General features: G+C 39.7%; 1 protein-coding gene across 4 annotated transcripts in view; it reads right to left on the bottom strand.

The window, feature by feature from the left end:
• The window catches only part of SPAG17 (sperm associated antigen 17), a 242,230-nt gene that overhangs the window by 146,929 nt on the left and 68,145 nt on the right, over positions 1–27,156 (bottom strand). For all 4 annotated transcript variants that reach the window (XM_058716054.1, XM_058716052.1, XM_058716053.1 and 1 more), the window contains exons 5-10: positions 18,509–18,695; positions 16,769–16,963; positions 14,326–14,507; positions 10,251–10,412; positions 9,039–9,111; positions 8,721–8,833 (exon numbers count right to left, since the gene is read on the bottom strand). In XM_058716054.1, coding sequence (XP_058572037.1) covers positions 8,721–8,833; positions 9,039–9,111; positions 10,251–10,412; positions 14,326–14,507; positions 16,769–16,963; positions 18,509–18,695 — 912 coding nt within the window. The remainder of the gene's footprint in view (positions 1–8,720; positions 8,834–9,038; positions 9,112–10,250; positions 10,413–14,325; positions 14,508–16,768; positions 16,964–18,508; positions 18,696–27,156) is intronic.

Here is a 27,156-nt window from a genome sequence, read left to right as displayed (position 1 = left end):
CTGCTGTGGGTTAGATGTGGTTATTGTGTGCTGGGCATATGGCAATGAACAAGATTAGAGTTAGGTCCCTGCTTGCATGGAGCTTATATTCTAGTGAGGGGAGGTAGGTAAGACACAAAGCAGGTAAGTTATTTTAAGAAGAGCAGTTGTTGATAAGAGGATTAAACAAAGTGATGTGGTAACAAGCACTCTGTGTTGTCAGGGGATTCCTTTAGATCAGGTGGTGGGAGAAAGACTATGGAATGTCATTTCCACTGGGGAGTGAATGACAAGGAATATCCACCCTTTTGCAGACATGAGGGTCAAAAACTTTCTAGGAAGAGGAGTTGGAGTAAAAAGCTAAGGTGGAATTAAATAGTGTATTTGTCGAAAGCCCAGAAAGCCTATGTGGATGATGAGGGGGGTGTGTGGTGGGGGTGGGGGCAGGAGATGAGATGACAGATCAGGCCAGAACCGTGTTTTTAGGGCTTTATGGGCCAGTGTAAGGAATTTTTTATATTATTCAGAATGTAACAGGAAACCAGATTATACTCCTTTAGAGCATTAGTGACAACAATAAAACAAACAAAGCCATACCTGGACATACCTTGTGTTATGAATTATAAAGAGAAAACTCTAATAGCTGCCAGAAAGAAAAAACAGATTACCTACAAAGAAAACATATCTGATTGACATCAGATTTATAAACAACATTAGAAGAAAGAAGACAAAAAGCGAAGCCATCAAAATACTTTTCCACTCAGATTGACTGGGTTTAAAAGCAATTTCTGACACTGACCACTGGACAAGTTACTTAACCTTTTTATGCCTCAGTTTCCTTATCTGTAAAATGGGGAACAAAAATAGTTTCTGCTTCATAAGGTTGTTCTAAGGATTAAATGAGTTAATTTATAACAACTCTTTTCAAATACATCTGGAAAACTCACAAGAATTGACCACATATATCAGGTCACACAGGAAGTTCAGGAAATTAAAAAACATTTTTTAAGACGCAGACCATCTTTATGGCCCATAACACAATAAAATTCGGAACTGACAGTAAACAATGGAAAATAAAATATTTAGAACTGAATAGATTGAAAGCATCAAGATACAGCCAAAGAAATACTCAAAGGAAATGTGTAGCCTTAAGTAAAGCAAAAAGCCTGAATATAAGTGAAATAAGCTTTCAATTCAAATGGAATACAAAATAAAGAAAGTAGAAAGAAGGAAATAATAAAGATAAATGAAGCAATTAATTAAACAAAGTAAAATGAAAGTTGGTCAATGAAACAAAATGCTAGTACTTTGAAAAGACCAATACAATAGATATACCACTGACAACCATGATCAAGAAGACAGAAGAGTAAAATGAATAACATCAGTCATAGAAAAGGAACATAACCAGGATGCAAAGGAAACTTTAAAATGTGTATAAGTGAACAAAGAACTTTATGTGATATTAAAAACGCAAATAAAATGGGGATGTTTATTAAAAAACACTAATGATCAAAATTGGCCTGAAAAAGAGAAAAACCTGATTAAACCTACAAGTATAAAAGAAATTTTAAAGACAAAGACCATTAACCACCTGTCTACCTCCCCTTTCTCATTCATTAAAATAACACTAGACACAGGAGGGAGGGGCCAAGATGGCAGAGCAGCATGGAAGGTTTTTGCTTCTCTCTTTCCTGAACAGAAGCTAGATCTATACCAAATCATCTTGCACAACTAGAAAACTAATCTGAGGACTTACAAAACAATCTGCATAACCTGAACCAGAGAACTAGGCACGTATGCAGCGCAGACAGGTGAACTGGGGGAGAGAGAAGCCGCGGAGGGTAAGGAGCTGTTTTTGCTTGTGGAGAGAAGAGCAGACAGGGGGAGAGTATAGGAAAAGCACTCCCCCCTAAAGCAGCTGGAGAGAAAGAGAAAGAGTGGAAACACCCATAAGGGACTTAACAAGAAAGGGAGAAAGGAGAAAGGAAAGGGTTTCAATACCATTAGGACTCTATAAACAGGGGATCCCAGAGTCTGAAACTCCTCAGCTCCATACCTGGCAGTACTCTGGTGGGAAGGGCGAATCCCCAGGAGAAGACCGCAAGGTCCCAGGGGTCCTTGGGCCACACGGGGAGAGGTGGGTCCTCTGCTGGGAGGACATTTGGTAGAGGCAGTGTGGCAAAGGTTCCAGTGGACCCTGGAGAACAGCCATGTTTGCTGATGTTGGAACAAGGACATTAAGGGGCAGTGAAGCCTGGGGCCAGATGTGTGTTGTGATTTACCATAATCCCTGAAACGCTGCTGCTACACAATCATGTGAACTTCTTCTGGGTCAGGCTGGCACTCAGTGGCAGTCTCTGGGCATCTACAGCAGTGCGGTCGCAGGAACATTCCTGGGGGTGGCCGGCACCTGGCCATTGCTTGGGGAGACCCTCTCCAGAGGGGTGGAGATAAAACTCAGGAGGGAGATGCTACCTGGCAGGCTGATGGCTTGGTTGCAGATGGTGTAGAAGCAGGGAGTGGACGGAAGCCAAAGACAAAGCAGGGGTGCTTGATTGCCAGTGGGCGAGAGCACATAATTCTGATACTAGAGACTAGGTAGTTGGGTGACGCCATTTTCACCTCTCCTGTACATGCACATACAGATGTACTCGTGCATAACGATCCACCCCATTAAGCTAAACAGCGCCATCTAGTGGAGAATTGAGCCATTACACCAAGCCCTGTCCAACTGTGCCAACTACCCTCTGGAGAAACACCACAAGTCTTTCCGCCTGCTAAGTTTATGGGTTATAAAGTGCTTCATAGTTTGACTTCTGGGGGAACATGGATGTAACTTCAATTGTATTTCATTCTGTTCGCTGGTCCATCTATTCAAATTTTTTCTTTTTCTTTTCTTATTCTTGAATATAGAAAGAGAAAAAATTATTTTTATTTTCTGTTTTTATGAAAGATTTTTAATTTTTTTCTACTGTATATTTTATTTTTTATAATATTTTTAAAATTGTAATTTACTTTCATCATTTCATTTTATCTATTTTATTGTATTCATTTTATAAAATTTTCAAGCATTTTTCTTTTTTTTCCTTTTCTTTTCTTTCCTTTTTTTCTCTATTCTATCAAGCTTCTTTCAACAACCAGACCAAAACACACCTAGGATCTAGCATCCTTTATTTGATTTTTTGTTTTTAATTTTTTAATTTTTATTTTTTCAATAAAATAAATTAATTCTTTAAATGTTCAAAATAATTTAATAAAATAATTAATACTTTTCTTCCTCCAAAATGAGAAAATAAAAGTATTCACCCCAAAATAAAGAATAGGAAGAAATGACAGCCAGGGACTTAATCAACACAGATACAAGTAAGATGTCTGAACCAGAATTTAGAATCATGATAATAAGAATACTAGCTGGGGTTGAAAAAAACATAGAATCTCTTTTTGCAGAGATTTTAAAAAAAGTAAAATCTAGTCAGGACGAAATTAAAAATGCTACAACTGAGATGCAGTCTCAAATGGATGCCATGGCAGCAAGGATGGATGAAACAGAGCAGTGAGTCAGCGATACAGAGGACAAACTATGAATCAGAAAAAATCAGGAAAATAATGAATCAGAAAAAAAAGAGGGAAGCTAAGGCAAAAGAGCACAACAATAGAATTAGAGAACTCAGTGACTCATTAAAAATGAATAACATCCGAATAATAGGGGTCCCAGAAGATGAAGGAAAGAAAAAAAGAGTAGAAGAGAACTCCCATTCAACTCCCATACAACAAAAACAAAAACCGACCATCAAGAAGGCATATCATAGTCAAATTCACAAAATACACAGACAAGGAAAGAATCATGAAAGCAACAAGAGAAAAAAAGTCCTTAACCTTGGCAGGCCAGAGGGATGGCAGGATATATTCAGTGTGCTGAATTGGAAAGATATGCAGCCAAGAATTCTTTATCCAGCACAGCTTCATTCAAGATAGGAGAGATAAAAAGTTTCTGAGACAAACAAAACCTAAAGGAGTTTGTGACCACTAAACCAGCCCTGCAAGAAATTTTAAGGGTCACTCACTGAGGAAGAAATGACCAAAAGCAACAAAGAGTAGAAAGGACCAGAGAACACCACCAGAAACTCTACAGGCAAGACAATAGCAATAAATTCATATATTTCAGTGTTCACTCTAAACGTCAATGGGCTAAATGCTCCAACCAAAAGACATAGGGTAACAGAATGGATAAGAAAACAAGATCCATCTGTATGCTGTTTACAAGAGATCCGTTTTAGACCTAAAGACAACTCCAAATTGAAAGTAAGGGATGGGGAACCATCTATCATGCTAATGGTCATCAAAAGAAAGCCAGAGTAGCCATACTTATATCAGACAATCTAGATTTTAAAATAAAGACTATAACAAGAGGTGATGAAGGGCATTACGTCATAATTAAGGGGTATATCCATCAAGAAGACCTTATAATTGTAAACATTTATGCCCCCAACGTTGAACACCCAAATATATAAATCAATTAATCACAAACATATAGAAACTCATTGATAATAATACCATAATAGTAGGGGACTTCAACACCCCACTTATGTCAAGGGACAGATCATCTAAACAGAAAATCAACAAGGAAACAATGACTTTGAAGGACACACTGGATTGGATGGATTTAACAGATGTATTCAGAACATTTCATCTTAAAGCAGCAGAATACACATTCTTCTTAAGTGCACATGGAACTTTCCCCAGAATAGATCAAATACTGGGATACAAATCAGCCTTCAAAAAGTACAAGAAGACTGAGATCATACTGTGCATATTTTCAGACCACAATGCTACAAAATTTGAAATCAACCACAAGAAAAAATTGGGAAAGACAACAAATACTTGAAGACTAAAGAACATCCTACTAAAGAATGAATGGGCTAAGCAAGAAATCGAAGAGGAAATTAAAAAGTACATGGAAACCAATGAAAATGATAACACCACAGCCCAAAATTTCTGGATGCAGCAAAGGTGGTCATAAGAGGGAAGTATATAGCAATCCAGGCCTTCCTAAAGAAGGAAGAAAGGTCTCAGATACACAACATAACCTTACACCTTAAAGAACTGGAAAAAGAACAGCAAATAAAGCCCAAAACTAGCAGAAGACAGGAAATAATAAAGATTAGAGCAGAAATCAATGCTATCGAAATTAAAACAAAACAAACAGTATAACAGATCAAGGAAAACAGGAGCTGGTTCTTTGAAAGAATTAACAAAATTGATAAACTCTCTAGCCAGTATGATCAAAAAGAAAAAGGAAAGGACCCAAATAAAATCGAGAATGAAAGAGGAGAGATCACAACCAACACTGCAGAAATACAAACAATAATAAGAGAATATTATGAGCAATTATATGTCAATAAATTGGGCAATCTGGAAGAAATGGAAAAATTCCTAGAAACATGTAAACCACCAAAACTGAAACAAGAAGAAATAAAAAATTTGAACAGACCCATAACCAGTAAAGAAATTGAATTAGTAATCAACAATTTCCCAAAAAACAAGAGTCCAGTGCCGGCGGGCTTTCCAGGGGAACTCTACCAAACATTTAAAGAAGAGTTAACACCTATTCTTTTGAAGTTGTTACAAAAAATAGAAATGGAAGGAAAACTTCCAAACTCATTCTATCAAGCCAGCATTACCTTGATTCCAAAACCAGACAACAACCCCACTAAATAGGAGAACTATAGACCAATTTCCCTGATGAACGTGGATGCAAAAATCCTCAACAAGATACTAGCCAGCAATACATTAAAATAATTAGTCACCATGACCAAGTGGGATTTATACCTGGGATGCAGGGCTGGATCAATATCCACAAAACAATCAATGTGAGACATCACATCAATAAAAGAAAGGACAAGAACCACATGATCCTCTCAATAGATGCAGAGAAAGCATTTGACAAAATAAAGCATCCTTTCTTGATAAAAACCCTCAAGAAAGTAGGGATAGAAGGATCATACTTCAAGATCATAAAAGCCATATAGGAAAGACCCACTGCTAAATCATCTTCAATGGGGAAAAACTGAGAGCTTTCCCCCTAAGGTCAGAAGCACCACAGGGATGTCCACTTTCACCACTGTTATCCAACATAGTATTGGAAGTCCTAGCGTCAGCAATCAAAGGAATAAAAGCATCCAAATCAGCAAGGTCAAACTTACACTCTTTGCAGATGACATGATAGTCTATAGGGAAAACCCAAAAGATTCCGCCAAAAAACTGCTAGAACTGATCCATGAATTCAGCAAAGTTGCAGGATATAAAACCAATGCAGAGAAATCCAGTTGCATTTCTATACACCAATTATGAAGCAACAAAAAGAGAAGTCAAGGAAGCTATCCCATTTACAATTGCAGCCAAACCCATAAAATATCTAGGAATAAACTTAACCAAAGAGTTGAAAAATCTATTTACAGAAAACTATAGAAAGCTTATGAAAGAAATTAAAGAAGACAAACAAAAAAATGGAAAAATATTCCATGCTCACGGATTGGAAGAACAAATATTGTTAAAATGTCAATACTACCCAAAGCAATCTACATATTCAATGCTATCCCAATCACAACAACACCAGCATTCTTTACAGAGTTGGAACAATCCTAAAATTTGTATGGAACCAGAGAAGACCCCAAATAGTCAAAGCAATCCTGAAAAAGAAAACCAAAGCTGGAGGCATCACAATCCTGGACTTCAAGATGCACTACAAAGCTGTAATCATCAAGACAGTATGGTTCTGGCACAAAAAAACAGACTCTTAGATCAACGGGACACAATAGAGAACCCAGAAGTGGAGCCACAAACGTATGGCCAACTAATCTTTGACAAAGCAGGAAAGAATATCCAATTGAATAAAGACAGTCTCTTCAGCAAATTGTGCTGGGAAAACTGGACAGTGACATGCAGAAAAGTGAACCTGGACCACTTTCTTATACCATACACAAGAAATAAACTCAAATGGATGAAAGATCTAAATGTAAGATAGGAAGCCAGCAAAATCCTAGAGGCAGGCAAACATCCCTTTGTCCTTGGCCACAGCAACTTCTTACTCAACATGTCTCTGGAGGCAAGGGAAACAAAAGCAAAAATGAACTATTGGGGCCTCATCAAGATAAAAACCTTCTGCACAGTAAAGGAAACAATCAGCAAAACTTGAAGGCAACCAACAGAATGGGAGAAGATATTTGTAAATGACATATCAGATAAAGGGTTAGTATCCAAAATCTATAAAGAACTTACCCAACTCAACACCCAAAAACCAAATAATCCAGTGAAGAAATGGGAAAAAGACATGAACAGACACTTTTCCAAAGAAGACATCCATATGGCTAACAGATACATGAAAAAAATGCTCAACATCACTCATCATCTGGGAAATACAAATTAAAACCACAATGAGGGGCGCCTGGGTAGCTCAGTTGGTTAAGTGTCTGACTTCAGCTCAGGTCATGATTTCATGCTTCGTGGGTTTGAGCCCTGTGTCGGGCTCTGTGCTGACAGCTCAGAGCCTGGAGCCTGCTTTAGATTCTGTGTCTCCCTCTCTCTCTGCCCCTCCCCAGCTCATGCTCTGTCTCTCTCTCAAAAATAAATAAACGTTAAAAAAACCACAATGAGATACCACCTCACACCAGTCAGAATGGCTAAAATTAACAACTCGGGCAACAACAGATATTGGCAAGGATGTGGAGAAAGAGGATCCCTTTTGCACTGCTGATGGGAATGCAAACTGGTGCAGCTACTCTGGAAAACAGTATGGAGGTTCCTCAAAGAGTTAGAAATAAAACTACCCTACAACCCAGCAATTGCACTACTAGGTATTTACCCAAGGGATACAGGTGTGCTATTTCAAAGGGGCAGATGCACCCTAATGTTTATAGCAGTGCTATCGACAATAGCCAAAATTTATGAAAAGAGCCCAAATGTCCATCGATGGATGAATCGATAAAGATGTGGGGTATATATATATATATATATATATATATATATATATATATATGCAATGGAGTATTACTCTGCAATCAAAAAGAAACAAATCTTGCCATTTGCAATTACGTGGATGGAACTGGAGGGTATTATGCTAGGCGAAATTGGTCAGTCCGAGAAAGACAAATATAATATGACTTCGTTCATATGTGGAATTTAAGATACAAAACAGGTGAACATAAGAGAAGGGAAGCAAAAATAATATAAAACAGGGAGGGAGATAAAACATAAGAGACTCTTAAATACAGAGAACAAACTTTGGGTTGTTGGAGGGGTTGTGGGTGAGGGGATGGGCTAAATGGGTAAGGGGCATTAAGGAAGACACTTGTCGGGATGAGCACTGGGTGTTATACATAGGGGATGAGTCACTGGAACCTATTCCTGAAATCATTATTGTACTATACGCTAACTAACTTGGATGTAAATTTAAAAATAAATTTAAAAGTGACAGAAGACACAGATAGTTTCAAGGCCATGTCTGCTGAAACTTCAGGGAATGTTATATAAATTGTTCCAGAATATTGCAAAAGAAAGGATATTAAAACAGATGGTCAAAGCAAACTTTAGTTTTATCTAAAATGTTCTAATCTTTACAAAGGAGAATGCACTCAGGTATTATGTGTGTAGTTTTAAAATAGTTAAAACCCCAAACAAAGAGAGTTGAAGTGACTGACAAGGTGACCCACCTGGGAAAAAAGCCTCGGCGTATACCCACCTACCTGTTCCAGCATACAGTGCAGTATCAGGGGCACAGAAATGAATTCTTCTGGAATTGGATTCAGCAAGTCATTGTAATATCTCATGTCTACTTCAGTTGTGAAGACGAAAGCTACTGTAAAATATACAATATGTCATTGCTCGCTTAAGATGTGTTCTCCATTTCTTCCATCAAAATTTGATCCATAAATTCAAACTATGACCATGCACTAATAAATGCAGGATGTTTAGGTGGAGGGATGTCTGAAGGCAATATGGAGGCTAGTCAGTATTCCTTAAAGCCCCAGGTCACAGTGTTGGTTTTCAGGTTTCATACATGCCTGATGGTGGGGCTTGGGGTTCCTCATACTGTGCTTTCTTCTTGCCAGGGGTTGGAGCAACAGGTTGTGGAGCCTAAAAGAAGTATTCAAAAGAAATGACTGAGGTATCCAGCTGAGAGATTCTTTCGTCAAATGCTGGCGTGATGGGGTCTGACGGGATTCTGAGATTGTATAATTACGTTCACACCACAAAACCATTGGCTAATATTAGGATCAAATGAAAGGGTTTTGTCTGAGGGAGGGAAGAAGTTAATGGTTAATGGACATTTTTCAATTTTCCCTAACAGAGCCCAATGAGCAATTGCCAGGAAAGGGATGGGGAGACAGGGCACTGGTCCCTGGGTGACTCAGAATCATGCGACGCTCCCTTTTAAACTCTGTCAGTGGTCCCCCATAACCTTCAGGGTACAACCCAAACTCTAACTCAGCACCAGAGGGCATCCTCCTCCTGTCTCTTTAGTAGGAGTTCGTGTTGTTCTCCATTTTGCACTTACTACCTGGGAGCACAGACCTACCTTGTGGTCCTGGCTTGTGAGCTAATACTTCTTTCCTTTGGCCCTATATGTGTGTACATCTTTGCCCCTTTCTTGAGAATACCTTTCTGTCCCTTCCCCCATCAGGCTTTCCTATAGACAGTTCATATGCAGCCTTCACCCACATCACTTACCCTGCTGGGTGAGGCTTTCCCGACTCCTCCCTCTCCCCTTGCTACTCCTCTCAAGATCAGGTTGGGTGCCATGTTTTAGTGTTTCTACCGCAGCCCGAGCTGTTCTCACAATGCTCATCATGCTCTGTTGAAACCACCGTTAACGTGACTGCCATCCTCCTTAAAAGTCAACCTCAATGAGGAGGACAGGGGATGAGTCTTGGTCATTATTTTAGGTGCTAAATAAACAATGTGATTAACTTATCAATATCCCTCTGTGTTTCAGGTGTTAATTATTGTGCCAGGGGCTAAAAGTGAGTTCTATCATCAATTTTCCATGTGGCAGGTTGTTAGGGAGCTTCATAAAGTCCTGACCACATAGATGTCCTTTAGACTGTGTTTGGGGAGCTCTCCTTGTTCCCACTCTTACCTCTTAAATCCCAGAAGGCCGTATTTCCTTCCTACAAGTATTTATGCAATTTTTCCTTCATACGTTTTACAAATGTGACAATTAAGTTGTTCAGTTCATCATTCAGCCCACTGAAGACATCCCAGGATGTGCCTACCTCAGTAACTGACATGGCTTCCAAGAGAGGTTTCTCACTAACGACTTGTGGAATATTTATAAGCTGCATGCTTTCCAAATAGTGTTGGTGTTGCCTCTTCCAATCCAGGGTGTCATACATCAAACAGGCAACATTTTCAAAAATTTCAGTACCCAATTCCAGCTACAGGTGAGAGAATTAATGATAGTTAATTATTAGCTTTATGTTGTTGGAACCGATGTATGGTTCGTTTCTCTCTTAACAACTAAACCAAGCACATCCCCAAACCACTGAATACCAGCCATGGTGAGTGAGTCTTTATTTGTTGAACCCTTCTTGTCCGTCTTGTTCACCATAATGTGGAATGTTCCCTTTGGAGGGCCTTATGTCTAATACCGTAAGAATCTAATTAATGCTTCAACTAAGTGAAAAACACCCTGTTCATCAGTTTCTGTGACATGGCCCATTCTCTGATGTCTCAGTTTCTAAAACACCATATTGGATAGGTAACTTCAATATCTGTTCTGTGCTACCTTCAGGGGGAAAAAAAACCCTAAGAAATATATAGTCCACAGTTTCTGTATATAATACCCATAGGTTTTGTTATTTAGAAAGCGAGCAAGCAAGTAGTTGATCAGATACACCTATTACCTGGGCTTTCATTTCCAGAACTGGAAAAGCACTGTTATCATTAGGTGTGCCTACCTGAAAACAAAGGAGAATTAAGTGGGCTCATCTTAGCTCTGAGTTACAGAGGTAAGGTAGAATGAGATAACTCCTTGGGGGGCTAGTGAATCACAGTCTGGTGGGAGTCCAGAGAAGTGCTGAGTTCTGCCCATCTTCAAGGCAGAGTTGCCAGTCTGGGATTCACATGCCTACTGTATGACTGAACATTCTTCAGTTAAGCTTCAACATGCTACTCTTTGCCTAAATTCTGGCACAGAAACACAGTTTTTGCTTGTGTTTATAAGAAATATGGTAAGACTTCTGCCTGATGATCCCTTACCTTAACTAGCTAATTCATTTTTAAATAAAACAGCAAATCGCATGCTAAAAGCCAGAAAATTATGTCAGCAACCCAGGTCTTAACTTGAGATGTTGCAGATGTCTTACGTGAGCAGTTAGCACTTCTTGATGGGCATTTATTTGATGTAAAGCTTTCGTTACCTTGGTTCAGCAGAAATATAGCCGACTTGTTTGCAGACAAAGGTACTAATGCTTTCCTTCTTCCAGAGAGGAAGAAGACTCGTTGGCTGGCTTCTGCTTTGGATATGAGGCCATTACCAACTTACACATATAGCTGAGTGTGTGACATCATGTGTCCATACCATGTATTTAGTCTATTTCTATGAGAAGTAGATTTATTACTCTTGGGTTTCTCAGGTGATCCAAACTTTAATGTGAACATTGTCCTTCGACATGAAACCTTTCTTTTTGAACCCAAGTCCATTACCAAACCGTTTTCAAGGCTCTCTTTCTCTATCATCCTCAATACTGGGTCATTCAGCCAGTACAAATGGTACCTTATAAAGGCATGTTTGGACTCTAAAAAAACTACTGCAATTGGACCCAGACCACAGCTCTGGCATGAAGAAGATATTCAATAAATACTTGCAAACTGATTGATAGGAGATCAGTGTGTCCAGCTGGGCACCCTAGCCGTAAGTGGCTCCCTAGACAACCGAATATTTTCATTCCTGACTGTTCCTTTCAAGGCCTGACTAGACATCCTCGGTGTTAACATTCTAGTTCTGAGGTAGGAATGTTCTAGTATTTCAACTGAGATGATACTATTTTTTTTAACATAAAAATTTCTGAACTTTAATTGCCATTTAAATTCTCCTACTCTATGTTTTAAAGAATTAAAATAGTCTGTTCATTTTCTTTAAAAATGGAGGGATTAAAATCTTCTAATGAACAGAAAATTGTGGACACTGGAGGAGGAAGCAGGGTTCTGGGTCTTTTGAAGCTGTGATTAGGTGCCTTGGTGTTTACATCTATGTGCTGAAGATCAATGGAATGTACTCTACCTTGGGTTCAGTACATTTCAGCTCTTCTCAGTCCATGCCTGGAGGGTGAAGAAATCACAAAGAAGAAAGCCCTAACTAGAGCAAGAGTGAAAGACACGTGGTCTGAGGCTGCCTTGGAAGATGCTTTTTACTGCCTCCTCTGAATTATGGCTCAGGAATTATATCTCCTACACCTGATTGAACCAAAAATGTATGCAAGTTCTTGAGAGGTTATGCAGCCAGGATGTGGCCCAGATGACAGGAAGATTATTTCTCCAACATAAATTTGTAGATGTGGGTTTTTGTTAGGCATAGATTTTATGTTCTTAGGAGAAGAAAGGGTCTATTGGAGAGAGAGAGTAGGAAGCTGGCTTTGAGGTGGGGTTTCATGGATATCTAGAGACATAGCTTCTTCCCCAAACATATCTCATACTTGTTGGGTATAATCCAGAATTCCCATAAAATAGGAGGGAATGATCATAGTATCACATTACTTGGAATGCCAATATCTCCAGGGTAGAGAAGCATATTGACCAAATTTGGCATGAAACAGTACAGGACAGAGGGCAGTGGATTCTTTTCTGAACTCAGGTTTAGGAGGCAGAAAAGTGAAAGACAAAACAGGAGAGATGGAGATGTCTAGATGAAGGGGTGGAAAGAGGCCACGCCAAGGGAGTTCATAGCAACCAGTTTTGCTTAGAACAACTCTGCCTTCAGCCACAGATTCTCTCTAAGGTCAGCTTCATCTCCATACATAGGTCAAGGCTAATATTTATTCTTACAATTGGCAAAGTCTCAGACTTCTGTGTTCTATTTCTACAATTATGACATTTCCTGCTTTATGTTGACAGTCTTAATCACTCAAGCTGATCTACGCATCGTTACTTATGCCAATCTTGTCCGCCCTTCAAAGTGCAGATGTGGGCCTCCCTCCTCAGTGTTTTTTCTTACCATGTGCACATCCATGTCAAGACACTACAGTCAGGGACTCTCACAGTGAGAGATGTTTATGCTCCAACCCATGACCATGGGCAGCCTATCCTTTGACTCGGAAACTGTTCCAGGCTTCAATATTACTCTCCTTTTATACAGTTTTCTTTTTGTTAGCTATCCATACTCACTGTGCGCAGACACCCACGGACCCCCTCTATCCTGCTTTGCCCAGCTCCCTTTAGAGCACTCACCTGGTGTGATCACTCCCCAGGACTCTGCTTTCCCTAAGAATTCAGCTCCCTTGATGCTGAAATATATCACTCTGCAGGGAATTCAGCACTTCTGGGCCCCTGTTTGTGGGAACAGGGGGTCAGCCAGAAAGAGACTGGAGAAGTTTTCTGTGATAGGGATGCTTGGGTATCTTCCACAACATCCGTGAGAAGTAGTCACTCAACCTTCTTTTTTTTTTAAAAAACCCTTGCGTATCTAGCCTTTGCTATTACTTTTTGATACACCCCATTTCTTCTCTTTCTAAATTAATCAGAAACTTAGAGTATATTTCACCTAGCTGAGCACTTGAACACTGCTTCTCTGTTTCATGGTTTTGATCATGCCTCTGCAAGATCCTCAGTAGCAGGGGCCAGTAAATGCTCTCGGAAAATACTTGTTAATTGTTGGGATGGGTCCAAGTTATCCCATTAGGATAGACCCTGTTGGCCAAATATATTGAAAATTCACTTTTGACAATAAAATTAAGGGCCTAGAAGAGCAATGTTTGGAACTGACATATTAAAAAAAGAAAGATAATGTAATTTGAAAAAAACTGTAAAATTTACCATTTTCACAATTAACACACCATATATTGAGACTCTACTGCCAAGAACACTGTTAAAAGTATGAGACAAAGCCACATGCCACCAAATAAAAGAATTACCTTCCTTCATCTCTGTCTCCATCTTATTCTTTGCCATTAATTCATATACTAAAAGCTAAAGACCCAGGCTATAACCATCACTGGACATTCAGTGGAGTCTATCCCAAAGCCATGTGCATAGTCAATTCACAGTGAATGTCGGTGGAATGAGTGGATGTGATGAATGGAACCACACTACCACGTGGCCGAACCATTCACTCTCACTAATGCGTGTACTAACCATCATCTCGCTGTCTGCCCAGTCAGAAGGAAAGTCATCTGCCTTGACCACGTACTCCAGTCGAGCAACATCAAAGAGATTTGTTTCAGGTTTCTCATTATTCAGGATTGGTTCCAGGTATTTCCAGAAAATGTCAAGTTCTTTTATGGCATTCTCTTTCTTCAGTGTTTCAGCCTTTATGTCTAATCATAGCAACATGTTAACACAACAAGATGAGAATGTTGAATTTTTTCCCACTTTAAGTGGACATGGTGGGTGACATGCACTGAAAGGTGTCTGTGCGGTATCAGAAAAGGCAAATAAACAAACATAATTTTGAGAAGCTTCTGGACTTGGATTATAGAGTTATGAAATCAGAGGATTTCACTTCTGAAATTGATATTAAACCCAAGCTCATCCCACCCCTTCATTTTACACTTGAGGCCCAGAAACCTTATGGTAAGGTCACACATTTGTGGAGCTAAATATGCTCGAGATATCTATCACCCTTAGATCTCATCTGTGTAGGAGCAGTTTTTCTGCCAAATCACTGTTTGACCATCTTAGTGTGTTTGTTTCATAATGGGTTAGAAAAGCTGGTGATCCAATTCTTCCTCCCACATGGCTAAAAATAGACCATGCCAATGATTGACGCTTCAGGTAACTTTTGGTCACATTCAAATAGCTAGAGCCTTCTCTGAGCATTTGTGCTCTGACTGTAAAATAATGACCGATTCCCATAAAGTTACACACGAAATTTTGCCTATAATATTTACTTTTATTACACCTATAACTAAATGGGTTCTACTACTAAGATATTATTCTACTATAAAGTCTATTTTTCTGTGATTCTATTTCTATATATTAATTTTTTTTTTTGTAGAGAGGCTACAGACTTATGGGACATTTTCTCACTGGCTTCAATAATAAGTTATTTAATGTTACAACTATGCTTTCAGACAGGAGTATCTGGGTTTGAATCTCACCTCTTTTCCTTAATAGCTGCCTCAAGGCTGAGAGTCCTTTTGGTAAAATGGAAATACAGATCCTACTTGACATATGATGAGGATGGGGTTGTATCCCAATAAACACATCATACATTGAAAATTTGAAAGTGCATATAATACACATCATAGCTTAGCTTGGCCTACCTTAAACATGCTCAGAACACTTACATTAGCCCTACAGTTGGGCAACATCATCTAACACAAAGCCTATTTTGTAATAGAGTGTTGCAAATCTCACGTAATTTATCGAATACTGTACTGAAAGTGAGAAACAGAATGGCTGTGTGGGACAGAATGATCGCCAGCATATTGGTAGTTTTCCCTCGTGATTACGTGGATGACCGGGAGCTGCCACCATCCAGAATCACAAAAGAGGATCATACAGCATGTTGTTAGCCGAGGAAAAAAAATCAAAATTCCAACTTCAAGGTAAGGTTTCTTCTGAATGCAAATCTCTTTCACATAATCGTAAAGTTGAAAATTTGTTAAGTCCAACCATTGTGAGTTGGGGACCGGCCGTAATAAAACACACTTCTGAGGGTGGTTGTAGCAACTATAGAAATCGATGCACTTAAAGCCCTTAGCACTGAGCCCCGTCCCGAGGCATCTGCCCAGTAAATGGTGACTCTTATTATCATCAGTGGTAGAAATTTCTCATGTGGAACAGAATTTCAAAACATAGTGTTCTAGAAATTGGGATGTGGTTATACAACATATATAATATATAATATAATCTGTAATCCCTATACAGATTACAAAATGCTGTGCAAATGGTATTATTAGTAAATAACAATAAAAGCAACAGAAGGTGGCAGAAACTCTTGGACTTTCAGGTCACGCAGGCTTACACAGAATCCCTGTTCTATCGCTAAAGGGTCCAGTGACTTTCAGTTCCCTTCCCACAGCGCCATTCTGGCACGACTCCCTTGGATGAAGATCCCGTGACTCCAAATGTGTGAATGGCAGTGTGGTAGGGCCTTCACTCTATAGCTTCATAGTCTAAGGCTTGGAAGATAGAGTGCCCTCTCTGATTTATCACAATAAGCCAGAAGCAAAACACACCAAGAATCCAAAGCTATGACCTCCCGTGGGCCATGTCGTGACTGTGGCTTCTGGAAGAACCCATTAGCTACAGTCGATCTTTTCTAGCCCACACTTCAGGTGAAAGTTCTAGATGAACTGTCCCTGAGAAAGGTAGTCAGATAACCAAGTCTTCCGACCCACAGTCCGTGTTCTCTGTGGCTACACAGGGATATAAACAGAATACAATCTTAATTTGTAAAATTTACAGCACCTGACTAGGGCAAGCAGCATAAACAGCGAATCAGAGCCTTAAAAGGGTTTAACAATGAATGTATTATTGCATGACTATTTTTTTGGACAGAAAAATCTATTTGTACTTTACAGACAGTGGGTGATACTGAAAGATTCAGCGGGTTGTGTAGCAGACTGCATACCTTCTGGCTGAAGAAGAACTTCCTGCTGCTGGCTAACTGTTGCCAGGTGTGTCTGCAGAGGCTCATAATTCTCTGAAGATATTTTAATCACGCTGCTTATGGGAATGCCAAGCTCAGTCATAATCGCTAATAGCTGAGGATTGTTGAAGCCCACGACTATAATGTAATGTTGGGCACCATCATCTGGCTCATCGTCTGTTCAAAATACCATAAAAAAGAGCAGCCGTCATTTTAAAAGAGAACAGGTTGCACTCAGCCAGTTCAATGGCTACATACATTATGCATGCGTTTATAATACCTCCGGCTTGCCAAAAACAGTCCAGTTGGCCGGAATGCAGTCATATTCACTGGTTTTCATTATTACCCTTCCAGTGAAAAGACTGTGGCCATTTTACAAAATATTAAATCACTTTTGTAAATGAGATAGAGTCATAATAGAAGGACAAACATACGTGGGGCCTGTGGTCATGGAAAATGTGGGCTCGGGTTTTTGTAAAAAGAAAAGGTTTAGGCTGTGGGCTGTAATTTGGAGGGGGGTTCAACCTCTTTTGAGCAACATCTGGCTTTACTCCTGAATTACGAGTGGCTGCAGCTTTGTGGTATTTTATAAGTAGAGGTGTTTACAGGAGAGGGAAATATCGAATATGGACATGCCCCCTACCAAAGTATTCTGTGTATTTATGTCAATAGGTGTGAATGCTGAGTATGGGTTACGTAGCAATTATATACTTATTGCATTAAATTTTTAAAATATATATTGTGCACCTTCCTAAATTTCCCCCCTCTGCTTAGCCCTCATTACACTGTTTTTATTAATGTTAAAATATGAGTTTATCCTTGACTGTGAGATTCTGAGGGGTAAAAATAATTGTTGTACTTTAATATTCCTGCTAGATGGTATGTGAAAACATTAAATCCCACAATAGCCCGTGAAGATAAATTTACAAATAATGCAGCATGCACAAACTTTTCATTTTTAAGCAATAATTTCTCTCCTATCACTAAACGAATCAGTGTTGATATTATCTACCGAATCCATCATATCATAGCTTCTAGGTCTAGTGGATTTAGAGCAGAGATACGTCAGGAGAGGCAAATTGATAAAGGATGTAAAGGCCTGCCACCTCGTTTGAATGCAATGCCAATAATAACACGAAACTCCATCTGGGTTCAAGTGACGGTGGCAATGAATTACTCACAGGCTGCACCGGTCAAACCAGCTTTATATCAATAATCAAAAATAAAAGGAAATTCTAGTTGCCCTAAGAGAAACTAATAGCAGGAGAAGCTGAGGTCAGGTCAGGAAACTGTGTGCTCTGTGTGAGTCCCAAATTCACTGGTCTGATTTTATCGCCACCGTATTTCGCTCATTACAACACTTTCTAGTTTGTTAGCCCAGTCACTTTCTAGTTTGTCTCATAATTATGGCTGACTTTTTAAAATGCCCCCAACAAGGTAGGAAGCTATTTGGTGGTAGCACACTCAGCTCGTGACTTCCTATTCGCATTATGACAATGTTGCCCACAGCAACAAGACCTGAGCTAAATAAATATTTGCTGAAAACACAAATGAACTGTTACAGAGCAATATTTTTCGATTAGGGTATCATGGGTAGTATGTGATTTGTGGTTTCATAAAGAGTGAAAGATTAAGCATCGTTATTGGAATGATTTCTCAAGCTAATTTGTAGATTGGAAGGCAGGAAGGGAAAGGTAGCCCACAGGAGGGCATGTCACCGACCAATGTAAGGTTTAGCGTCATCGTCTTCCCCTCTCCGTTTTAGCTGTGTGGTCTTCTTCACTGCTGTGTTCGCCTCAGGAGGATCCTTTCCCTTCCCTTTGGCAACCTTGGCACTTGAGGACTTCTTCTCCTTGGGAGATTTTGCTTTCCCTTTATCCTTTTCTATCTTGAAACGATCTTCTATTACCTGGAAAAAGAGAATACTTTTTCTCCAAATCATATAGTGTGCAAGCAATGGCTTTTCTATGGTTGGGTTTATTTCATTCAATTGCTTGTTTACTCATTTATTTTTCACGTATTCATTCTTCAAGCCAGGATAGTGGCAATCCCAGGTTGGGCCTAGGTTGGGATAAGGCACATCTCCTATGAGGACTGAGGGGTGGGTGCCAGGAGACTGTTTACACAAATGGTCTTCTAGAAGAGAATTCATCCTAAGGGAGAGTCAAGCATGGGCATATAAACTACCACAGTTGTTGGGGGTAAGGCGAGTGGGGGATTCAGAGTACCTCATGATGGCAGTATCTTAGGTTTATCTTGCAGCCTAACCCTGGGGAGTCTCTGTCCGAGTCTTAGAGAGAGATTGTTTGCTCATTAAAAATAAAACAAAACACGGGGTGCCTAGCGTCTCAGTCGGTTAAGCATCTGGCTTTGGCTCAGGTCATGATCTCGCTGTCCGTGGGTTCGCGCCCCAAGTCGGGCTCCGTGCTGACAGTTCAGAGCTGGGAGCCTGCTTCGGATTCTGTGTCTCCCTCTCTCTCTGCCCCTCCCCTGTTTGTGTTCTGTCTCTCTCTGTCTCTCAAAAATAAATAAATGTTAAAAAAGATTTAAAAAATAAACAAACGACAAAAACAAACGAAACAAAACAGGTTAAAAAAAATCAGAAAGAATAGTTTTCTCTAAAATCTCCTTAATGAAGTTTTTCAAAGTTTAAGCAGTGTATTAACAAGTTTTAAAGGTTAAAAGATTCTTTGGGGGTACTCAGCACCTATAAATTATTTTTATCATAATGTTACTTAACAATGTATAGACATAATCAATGCTTGCTGTTTGATTCATCCAAAGGTGGGATCAACCAAAAACATCAGTTGGCAGAGCAAACTCCACACACTGCTCTGGGGCACGTTTAGACTGCCACATACCATGTAAAGACCCAATTTCCCCACCATTTTTTTTCTTTTCAAACAATTGCTGAAAGCTCTGTGCATTATTCCGTAATGTAATTACGCTTTCAATACATTCATCTATAAATACAAATAGTTTGTGTTTGTCAAAATTATGTGGTAGTACTGGGTCATAAGGTGGCCATACGGAAGATCCAGAATATGCTTCTATTGCTTGTTTTTCCCATAACCAACACAATTGGAAACAAAATAAAAGAAAATTATTGTAGCAGCATCTGGGCTCTGTATTTTCCTGAGGTTATGAAATCAAATTTGAAAAACTCCATTCTAAAACATTAGAGACAGAAGATATGTTGTTTCGGCGTCCGGCTAACAGAACGTAACACAGAAGGGGAGAGAAGCATTTCTCTACTCCATGTGTCTTCTGGATGTCGAGGGCTCCAGAGAACAGTGTAGCTTTGGCACCCAGAAGAAGCGTCAGAGGTACCTATGGATTCTCCATGCAGGCCTGGGTCCTATAGCTCTGCTGGTAGGGAAACTCCCCCTCCTCAGCAGCAGAGGGAAGCATCAGGAAAGGCTGTAGATGTCACTACTAGCCTTGGGTGGAGGCAGACAGGAATGCACAAGGTAAGGTGCAGAGGTCTGAAAAGCCCCAGCATTTCATTCTGCACCAGATATAAACTGGTGCATAAAATATGGCGGGGCTTGTCCCCTTGAGCTCCTAGTCTACTGGGGTAGAAAGAGGAAAAAAGCACATACAAAAACAGGTAAAAATATAACAACAAAGTTCCATGACTTTTATGAAGGACAAAACCCAATGTAGTCATAGGCACGCAGTTGGGGAAACCTTTAAGTGGGTGAAGGAGGACCTTTCTGAGGAGGTGACATTTGAATGAAGACCTGGAAGATGAGGAGTCTTCCACATGAGAAGCAAGAAAAAGGCAAAGTGGATGCCACAGGTGGGGTTGACAAGTTCGTATTTTATTAAAAATGCAATGGGAAGACCACAGAGAGTTTCAAGTAGAGAAGTACTATGATTCTTTAAGATAGGGAACAGGAAGTCTAGGAAGGGAGTCTCTAGCGATGGTCTAGAAAAGACCTAATAGGGACTTAGATGATAGAGAAGTCGGAGCAAGAAATGGCTTTTACTGGAGGTAAGCAAACTTTTCAGAAAATCATGTTAACTTTGAGATGCCCCGAAATGTCAGGAGGCAGGCAAATACACACACTCTCCTCTGAGAAGAGAGATATGGCTGGAGTCACATGTTTGGATGTGGGTCACATATACATAGTGATGAACTGAATGGAAGACACGAAATGCCCTGGGTGAGAGTTCTTGAAATGTTAGTGGGTAAGTGAGCGGCAGGAGAGTATGAGGTCCAGGTGTGTATGTATCTATGCCAAGTCAGGAGATGTGTTTGCAATCTGATGGAATGACCCAGTAGAAAGGGAGACACTGCAGATATGGGGGAGGCTAAAGTCCTCGAGGAGGTAAGGTGGGAAAAGATCAAAAGAACATGCCAACTTCCTTTCATAGGAAGAGAGGCAATTTCTCAGTTTAATAAGAGCAAGAAGGGGGTTGGCTGAGTGTGGGTTCAAGAGAGCGAGAGGTCTCGATGGTGCTGAGGGAATGTTTCCGTTTTTTCAGGTGAAGGGTGAGGCACGGTTACTGGCCGAGCACAGGCAGGTACGAGGTAAGAGGTTTTGAACAGAGACCGTAACATGAGTCGTGTCAGAAACTGGGAGGTCAGGCTGACTGAAGAAATATGGTAGAAATCCCTGCCAGTGTTGAGAGCTTATTGGAAATTTTAAGATTGTTAATTTAAAATGAAACCAGAGCACAAATCAGTGCCTCTGAGTCCAATTAGCTCAGAGGCATTGGCGAGGCTCATGCTGGAGCTCAAACAGCCACACTTGGATGATGGTAAATCCACTGAAGTGAAACACTCCCGTGCAGCTCCTTGGTGGACAGTGAGCCTTGCCCCAGAAAAGTCCTAACTTTGCCATCACAATCTTCCAGAAACTTCCACAACTGCAATTTTAAATAAAATCTCAGGGTGAGCTTTAGAACTGAAAAGAAGAAACTGTTTCAGGTGACATTATTCTAAAGTTCACCCAGAAGACTAAACATTTATATAGTCATGCATCCATTCATTTATCCTGTCATTCCAAACAAATACTGCTGAATAAAGAAGAAGTTTAAAACTAGTTTCTTTACCCTTTTCCTGTTATGAGGGCCCTCTAGCCCTGCTGGCTTTCCTAGGGGTGTTTGGGAGCCTGTGTAATCACATAGTTCCCATCCCTTCGGATCCTCTTTGGCAAGGTTGGAGTTCTATAAGGTAAAGAACTCCCTGAGTCCTTTCTTCTGTAAGGTTTCTTGGTACCCCAGAGAAGGCAGGACTGATCACAACCAAAATTTAAAATAAGCAATAAAGTAGAGAGACTTAGCTGTGTGGTATGATAGGTGCTTTCCAGACATCATCATCTTTAATTGGTTCTCAAAATGCAGCCTGCAAGATGAGTAATTTTGTTCATGTTGTATAAATTAAGACACACAGTTTGCCCTCAGACACTGCTATGGAAGAGACACAAGCCAGTTTAACCTCAAACCCTAAATTCATTTTATTTCTGTGGTCCTGTTAGGCCATAAAGATGGTCTGTGTTTCTACTCTGTCTTTCCAGGGGCTAAATAATACTATTTCCTGGATGCTCTTTTGATTCTCCATAGCTCTCCCTCCCCCACCCATTCTTCCTGTTGAGTGCTGAAATTATCAATATTTACCTCCTTCCTTTTACAAAAGAATCTAAAAAATACCTATAAATCCTGATTCATTTCTTGAAAAAGCTTTTTTTAATTATAAAAATCATCATTACTGAAACATTTGAAAGAATATAGCGATCTAACAAAAATCACCAGAGAAGATGAGTGAAGGAGATATTTAACACATTCTTTCAAATTAGGTTTATGCGCCATTATAACATCATTGTTATTGTTCTCTCTATACAACTCAGTCTTCTGCATTTTCCTTTATCAATGATGCATCTTCAGTTGGTAGAATTTCAAGAAGAATTACTACATAAAGAATTTCCCAAGTAGAGCAACTATGTGCAGAGACATCATACGGCAGAGGACAAAAGCCAATGGAAGTATCCAGGTTATTCTGGCTTCCAGATCCAGGCAGAGAAATCCTTGGTGGATTTCTGAACATGGTGCCCTACCCAGTCCCTTCTGCTTCCCCATGTCTGACTCTAGCTGTAGTCTACCTACTTTATCCTATATTCCCTCTGTTCCTCACGCCTCCAACCCTCCATACTTGAACTGAACCGGGACAGTCTCTTTGTCCCTGAGATTCTTGACAATGTTGACTGCTTGGGCCGCAGAATTCTACTTTGGTCAAAAAGCAAAATATCCTTTTCTACCAAGCCCCCATCATAGCAAAATCACCTCCTGTCTTCTTCCCTTTTCTTCTATTCTCTCATATCCTGAGTAAGCTCCTCCCCCTATGAGTTTATGCCTTGAGATCTGGGGCTAGGGGGTGGCAGGAAGTGAACCAGATTTGCTGAGCGTTCACCAGAGTTGACCCCTTCCTAAATCACAAACTGAAATTTGTTCACACCAATTTTTCTTGCTTGCTTCTGGGTAGTGCAGCTTGCATATTCCCATTCTATGGTCATCTGCACAAAACGTAACTCAGGAGGGAATCCTTGCCAACTCAAGACAAAAACTAGGAGGGGGCGTATCCAAAAGTCCCCTCTTTCCACCATGTTTGGGGAAAACATGTTCCCCAGCATATGAAGGAAAGGTCAAGTTCGGTACAGAGTCCATTTTCTTTAAAATGCAGTGTGTACAAAAAGCATCTGGATGCCTCCTACTGTGAGAAGGCTGTGGATAGGCACAGAGATTTTTTTTTTTTTTTTTTTATAAATTTTTTTTTTCAACGTTTTTTAATTTATTTTTGGGACAGAGAGAGACAGAGCATGAACGGGGGAGGGGCAGAGAGAGAGAGGGAGACACAGAATCGGAAACAGGCTCCAGGCTCCGAGCCATCAGCCCAGAGCCTGACGCGGGGCTCGAACTCACGGACCGCGAGATCGTGACCTGGCTGAAGTCGGACGCTTAATCGACTGCACCACCCAGGCACCCCAAGGCACAGAGATTTCTTAACTGGCTAAGCTACATAGCAGATGTGAGGCTCTTGTTTTAGCAACAACCAAAGAACTATTAGCATTTCGCATATTTAGTTGAGTATCAAGTGGCACTTAGCCCGTGTCCTCAATCTTGTTATTCTCACTTTTTAAGAGGGAAAAACACAAAACTGTCCCTGTCTCTAACAGGGCAACCTAATTATTTGACACTTCCAAATATTTTAGATTGTATTTAACTTTCTAAATGACTCTTGATGTCAAGATTCAAATGCCTTCAAATACCGTGACAGGTATTTGTTATGTTATCACAATAAAAGGGAGGCAAGAGGTAAAAGTCAGTGGAACTGCTGGTAAATAGCTCTACTTCACCTCACTTTTATAGGTAACAGCACATCTAGATTTGTGTGGTACTTTATGATCTCACATACGCTCTATCGTAAGATTCCCACAATAATATTGTTAGGGATATAGATAAGAAAACATGCTCATGGCAGTTAAGTGACTAAGTCACTCTTATTACGTGGCTTATGAGAAACTAGGTCTGTCTTCTGAATGCTACTTTAGTTCTCTTTCAAGAGATCACCGTCTCACACGCGATCTATTTTATTGGTCACAGATGATAAGAGAACAATAGGCGGGCTGAAAGAAATCTATGGAGTCAGATACGTTTGAGAGACAGTAGATTAACAGATTTATTTTCACGAAACTCCTCTATCTTTAATAAGCTAATGTGCTGTTAAATCTCTAAGAGTTGTGCATAACACACAGCGATTTCCAAGTTCTTTTGACCAGGGGGGCCTTTTTTTTTTTTTTTTTTTTTTTTTAATGAAAAACTGGGTCTAAATGGTTCTAGAACTTACTTTGGAAACGCAGGTAAATGGGCTTTGAGGCCATATTAATCCATTTATATAAGCCAATGCTAAGGAAATTATCCAAAATATAAAGAGTTCTATACTATAAAGTTGTTCATCACAACATTACTTATTATAAAAATATGGAAATAACTGAAATGTTCAATAATAGAGGAATGGTTAAGAAAATTATAGTAGTCAATAGAATATCCTACAACCAATAATAATGATAGATGTGGCTACTGTGGTAATAAGTAAAATTATGATATATTTTAATTTTCAACGATTATGTAAAGGAACAAACTCACAGAAAGAAAAAAAAAGAAACATATCAGAATGTTAACATTACTTGTAGTAGTGTTATGGCATTATGAACATGTTGTTTTTTCTTTTCTATATTTCCTATTTATTCTTTCCCTTCTGCTCTTCTCCCTGTTCCCCTGCCAAACAGAAAATATAATGCATGGGGTCGAGTTAGGAGCTTACTTTTCTAGGGAGCTGCTGTTGTGTAGAAGACATAAGTCCAGGAATGTAGTGGGTTTACTTGACCAAATAATGCAATCTTCAGAACCCTGCGGAATGTCCTGGGGTGCCATATTGCCGTCTTCAGAACTGGAATCCACAGAATTGGAACGTGGACATTTTCTATGACTGGTGGCAGTGAGGGAGTGGGTCTGATGTCTATCTGATTGTCTGTCTCTTGCAGGATTCTATGTGATTCAGAGGCATTAACAGTGGATCAGCCGGTGTTGTTCCACCTCAACATCCAGAAGGGCGGAGAGAGGGGTGAGGACGTTTGGAATAATCTCAGGAAGTTTAGTTCTAAGAGATTTTCCCAGAGACCAGGTCATTTCCGGGCAGTGGGGCGGGGCCAGAAATGAAATCAGAATTCATTTCATTTGTGTGTGGACTTTGTTTTTGGTAAGCGTTGTTCCTTTCCTTGGCTTGTCCTCACACTTTACCTCAGGATGTTGTATGTGATGTAATTAGTGGGACCAGACGGTTGTTGGTAGATCACTGAGCAAAGCCATTGCTCCTACAGGGAAATACCTTAGGGCCGGCACTCTTGACTGTGGGCCAAGGGTGCCATTTTGCACAGCTAAGGAGACACATTCGGAAGGTGTCTGTACAGTGGTTAAGAACATAGCGTCAGACAGTTTTGGATTTGAATCCCAGCATCACCTCTGAGTAGCTATTTAACCTGGGGAAAGTTACTTAACTTTTCACAGCTTCAGTTTTCCCATCTGCAAATCAAGAATAATACTCCATACCTCATAAAGTCATTTCAAAGATTAAATGATATAACATGTGTAAAGAGCTTAGTATAATGCCAAAGAGTCAATAACGGTAGCTAAATATTATCATTAGCTGTTGTAACTACAGCTGCTCATATTTAAAGTTACTATTCTATTCTAAATATGCGTGTTTCTTTACATTTTTTCCTGAAATCCATAAACAGTTTTCATTAATTAAAAGCATTCCAATGAGGAAAACACTTCTTTCTACAGATCAGTTATCCGGGGAGGCATTTATTATTTACCCTGAATTGCTGAATTTCGTAGCTCTTTGGATGCAATGGTTTTGTTGGTAGTACCCTCATTTTGATAATCCTGCTTCAAAGAATTCCATCCAGTTAGTGAAGCAAGTTATTCCTTTCCTGAAACCACACGGGTCCCTCTAAACTGAGTTCCTGCTCTTCCTCTGTTTGATTTCTCAAAATAGTTTTTGAAGATTTTAACCACAACTGAATCAAAACTAACCAGCCTGTAATTTCCTGGCATGTCCCTCTGGTCTTTCTTTTAAAACAAAACACACACACACACAATGGCATTACGTTGGCTGGTTTCCAGTGTTTTGGGGTTTCAACTGGAGTAAGCTGTAAAACGTCTGTGAAAGTTACCCTAATTTCTCTTCGTGCCTCCTTTGGAGCGGGCTCTGGGTTGTTTGTGGCTTCCTCATAATGCCTTATCAAATGTAGGTGCTTTTAATTTTGAGTTGTTTTAAGAAAAGTCTACCGGTACCATCACTCCATGGTTCTTAACTGCCTTGTCTCCAATTCTAGTTCTCTGGAAAATAAGGCAAGTACTTCTCCTAAGTAGAGAAGCCAGAAAGAGAAAGAATTGTTCTGCTTTTACACAAAAAATATGCTGAAAATATCCAAGAAAATATGGACTGGTTATTTGCATCCACAAATGAAAAGCACAGTTAGAATATATTTGGATCTTTTTCTAAACATATGCAAATTTTCCAAACTAGACTCAGAGGCATAGGAAGACTAGACTTAGTTTGGCCGATTATTTAAATGGTTATTATTGTTTTTTTGTAGTATAGGCATTTTTCATCTTTTTTTGATGATTAAAGGTTTTAGCTGAATTCTTGATATATTTTAAATATATTCACAATAAAGTGTTTTGGTTTTGAATAAATGTTTATCATTAATATAGACATAAATTTGGAGTGAAAAAAAGTAAAAAATGTGAACAATGCTATAATATTCAGATAGATTAAATTAAAACATGGATCGGAATAC

The sequence above is a fragment of the Neofelis nebulosa genome, chromosome 2 (assembly GCF_028018385.1).
Source record: "Neofelis nebulosa isolate mNeoNeb1 chromosome 2, mNeoNeb1.pri, whole genome shotgun sequence".
Classification (NCBI taxonomy): Eukaryota; Metazoa; Chordata; class Mammalia; order Carnivora; family Felidae; genus Neofelis; species Neofelis nebulosa.
This window is presented reverse-complemented; position numbering and strand designations above follow the sequence as displayed.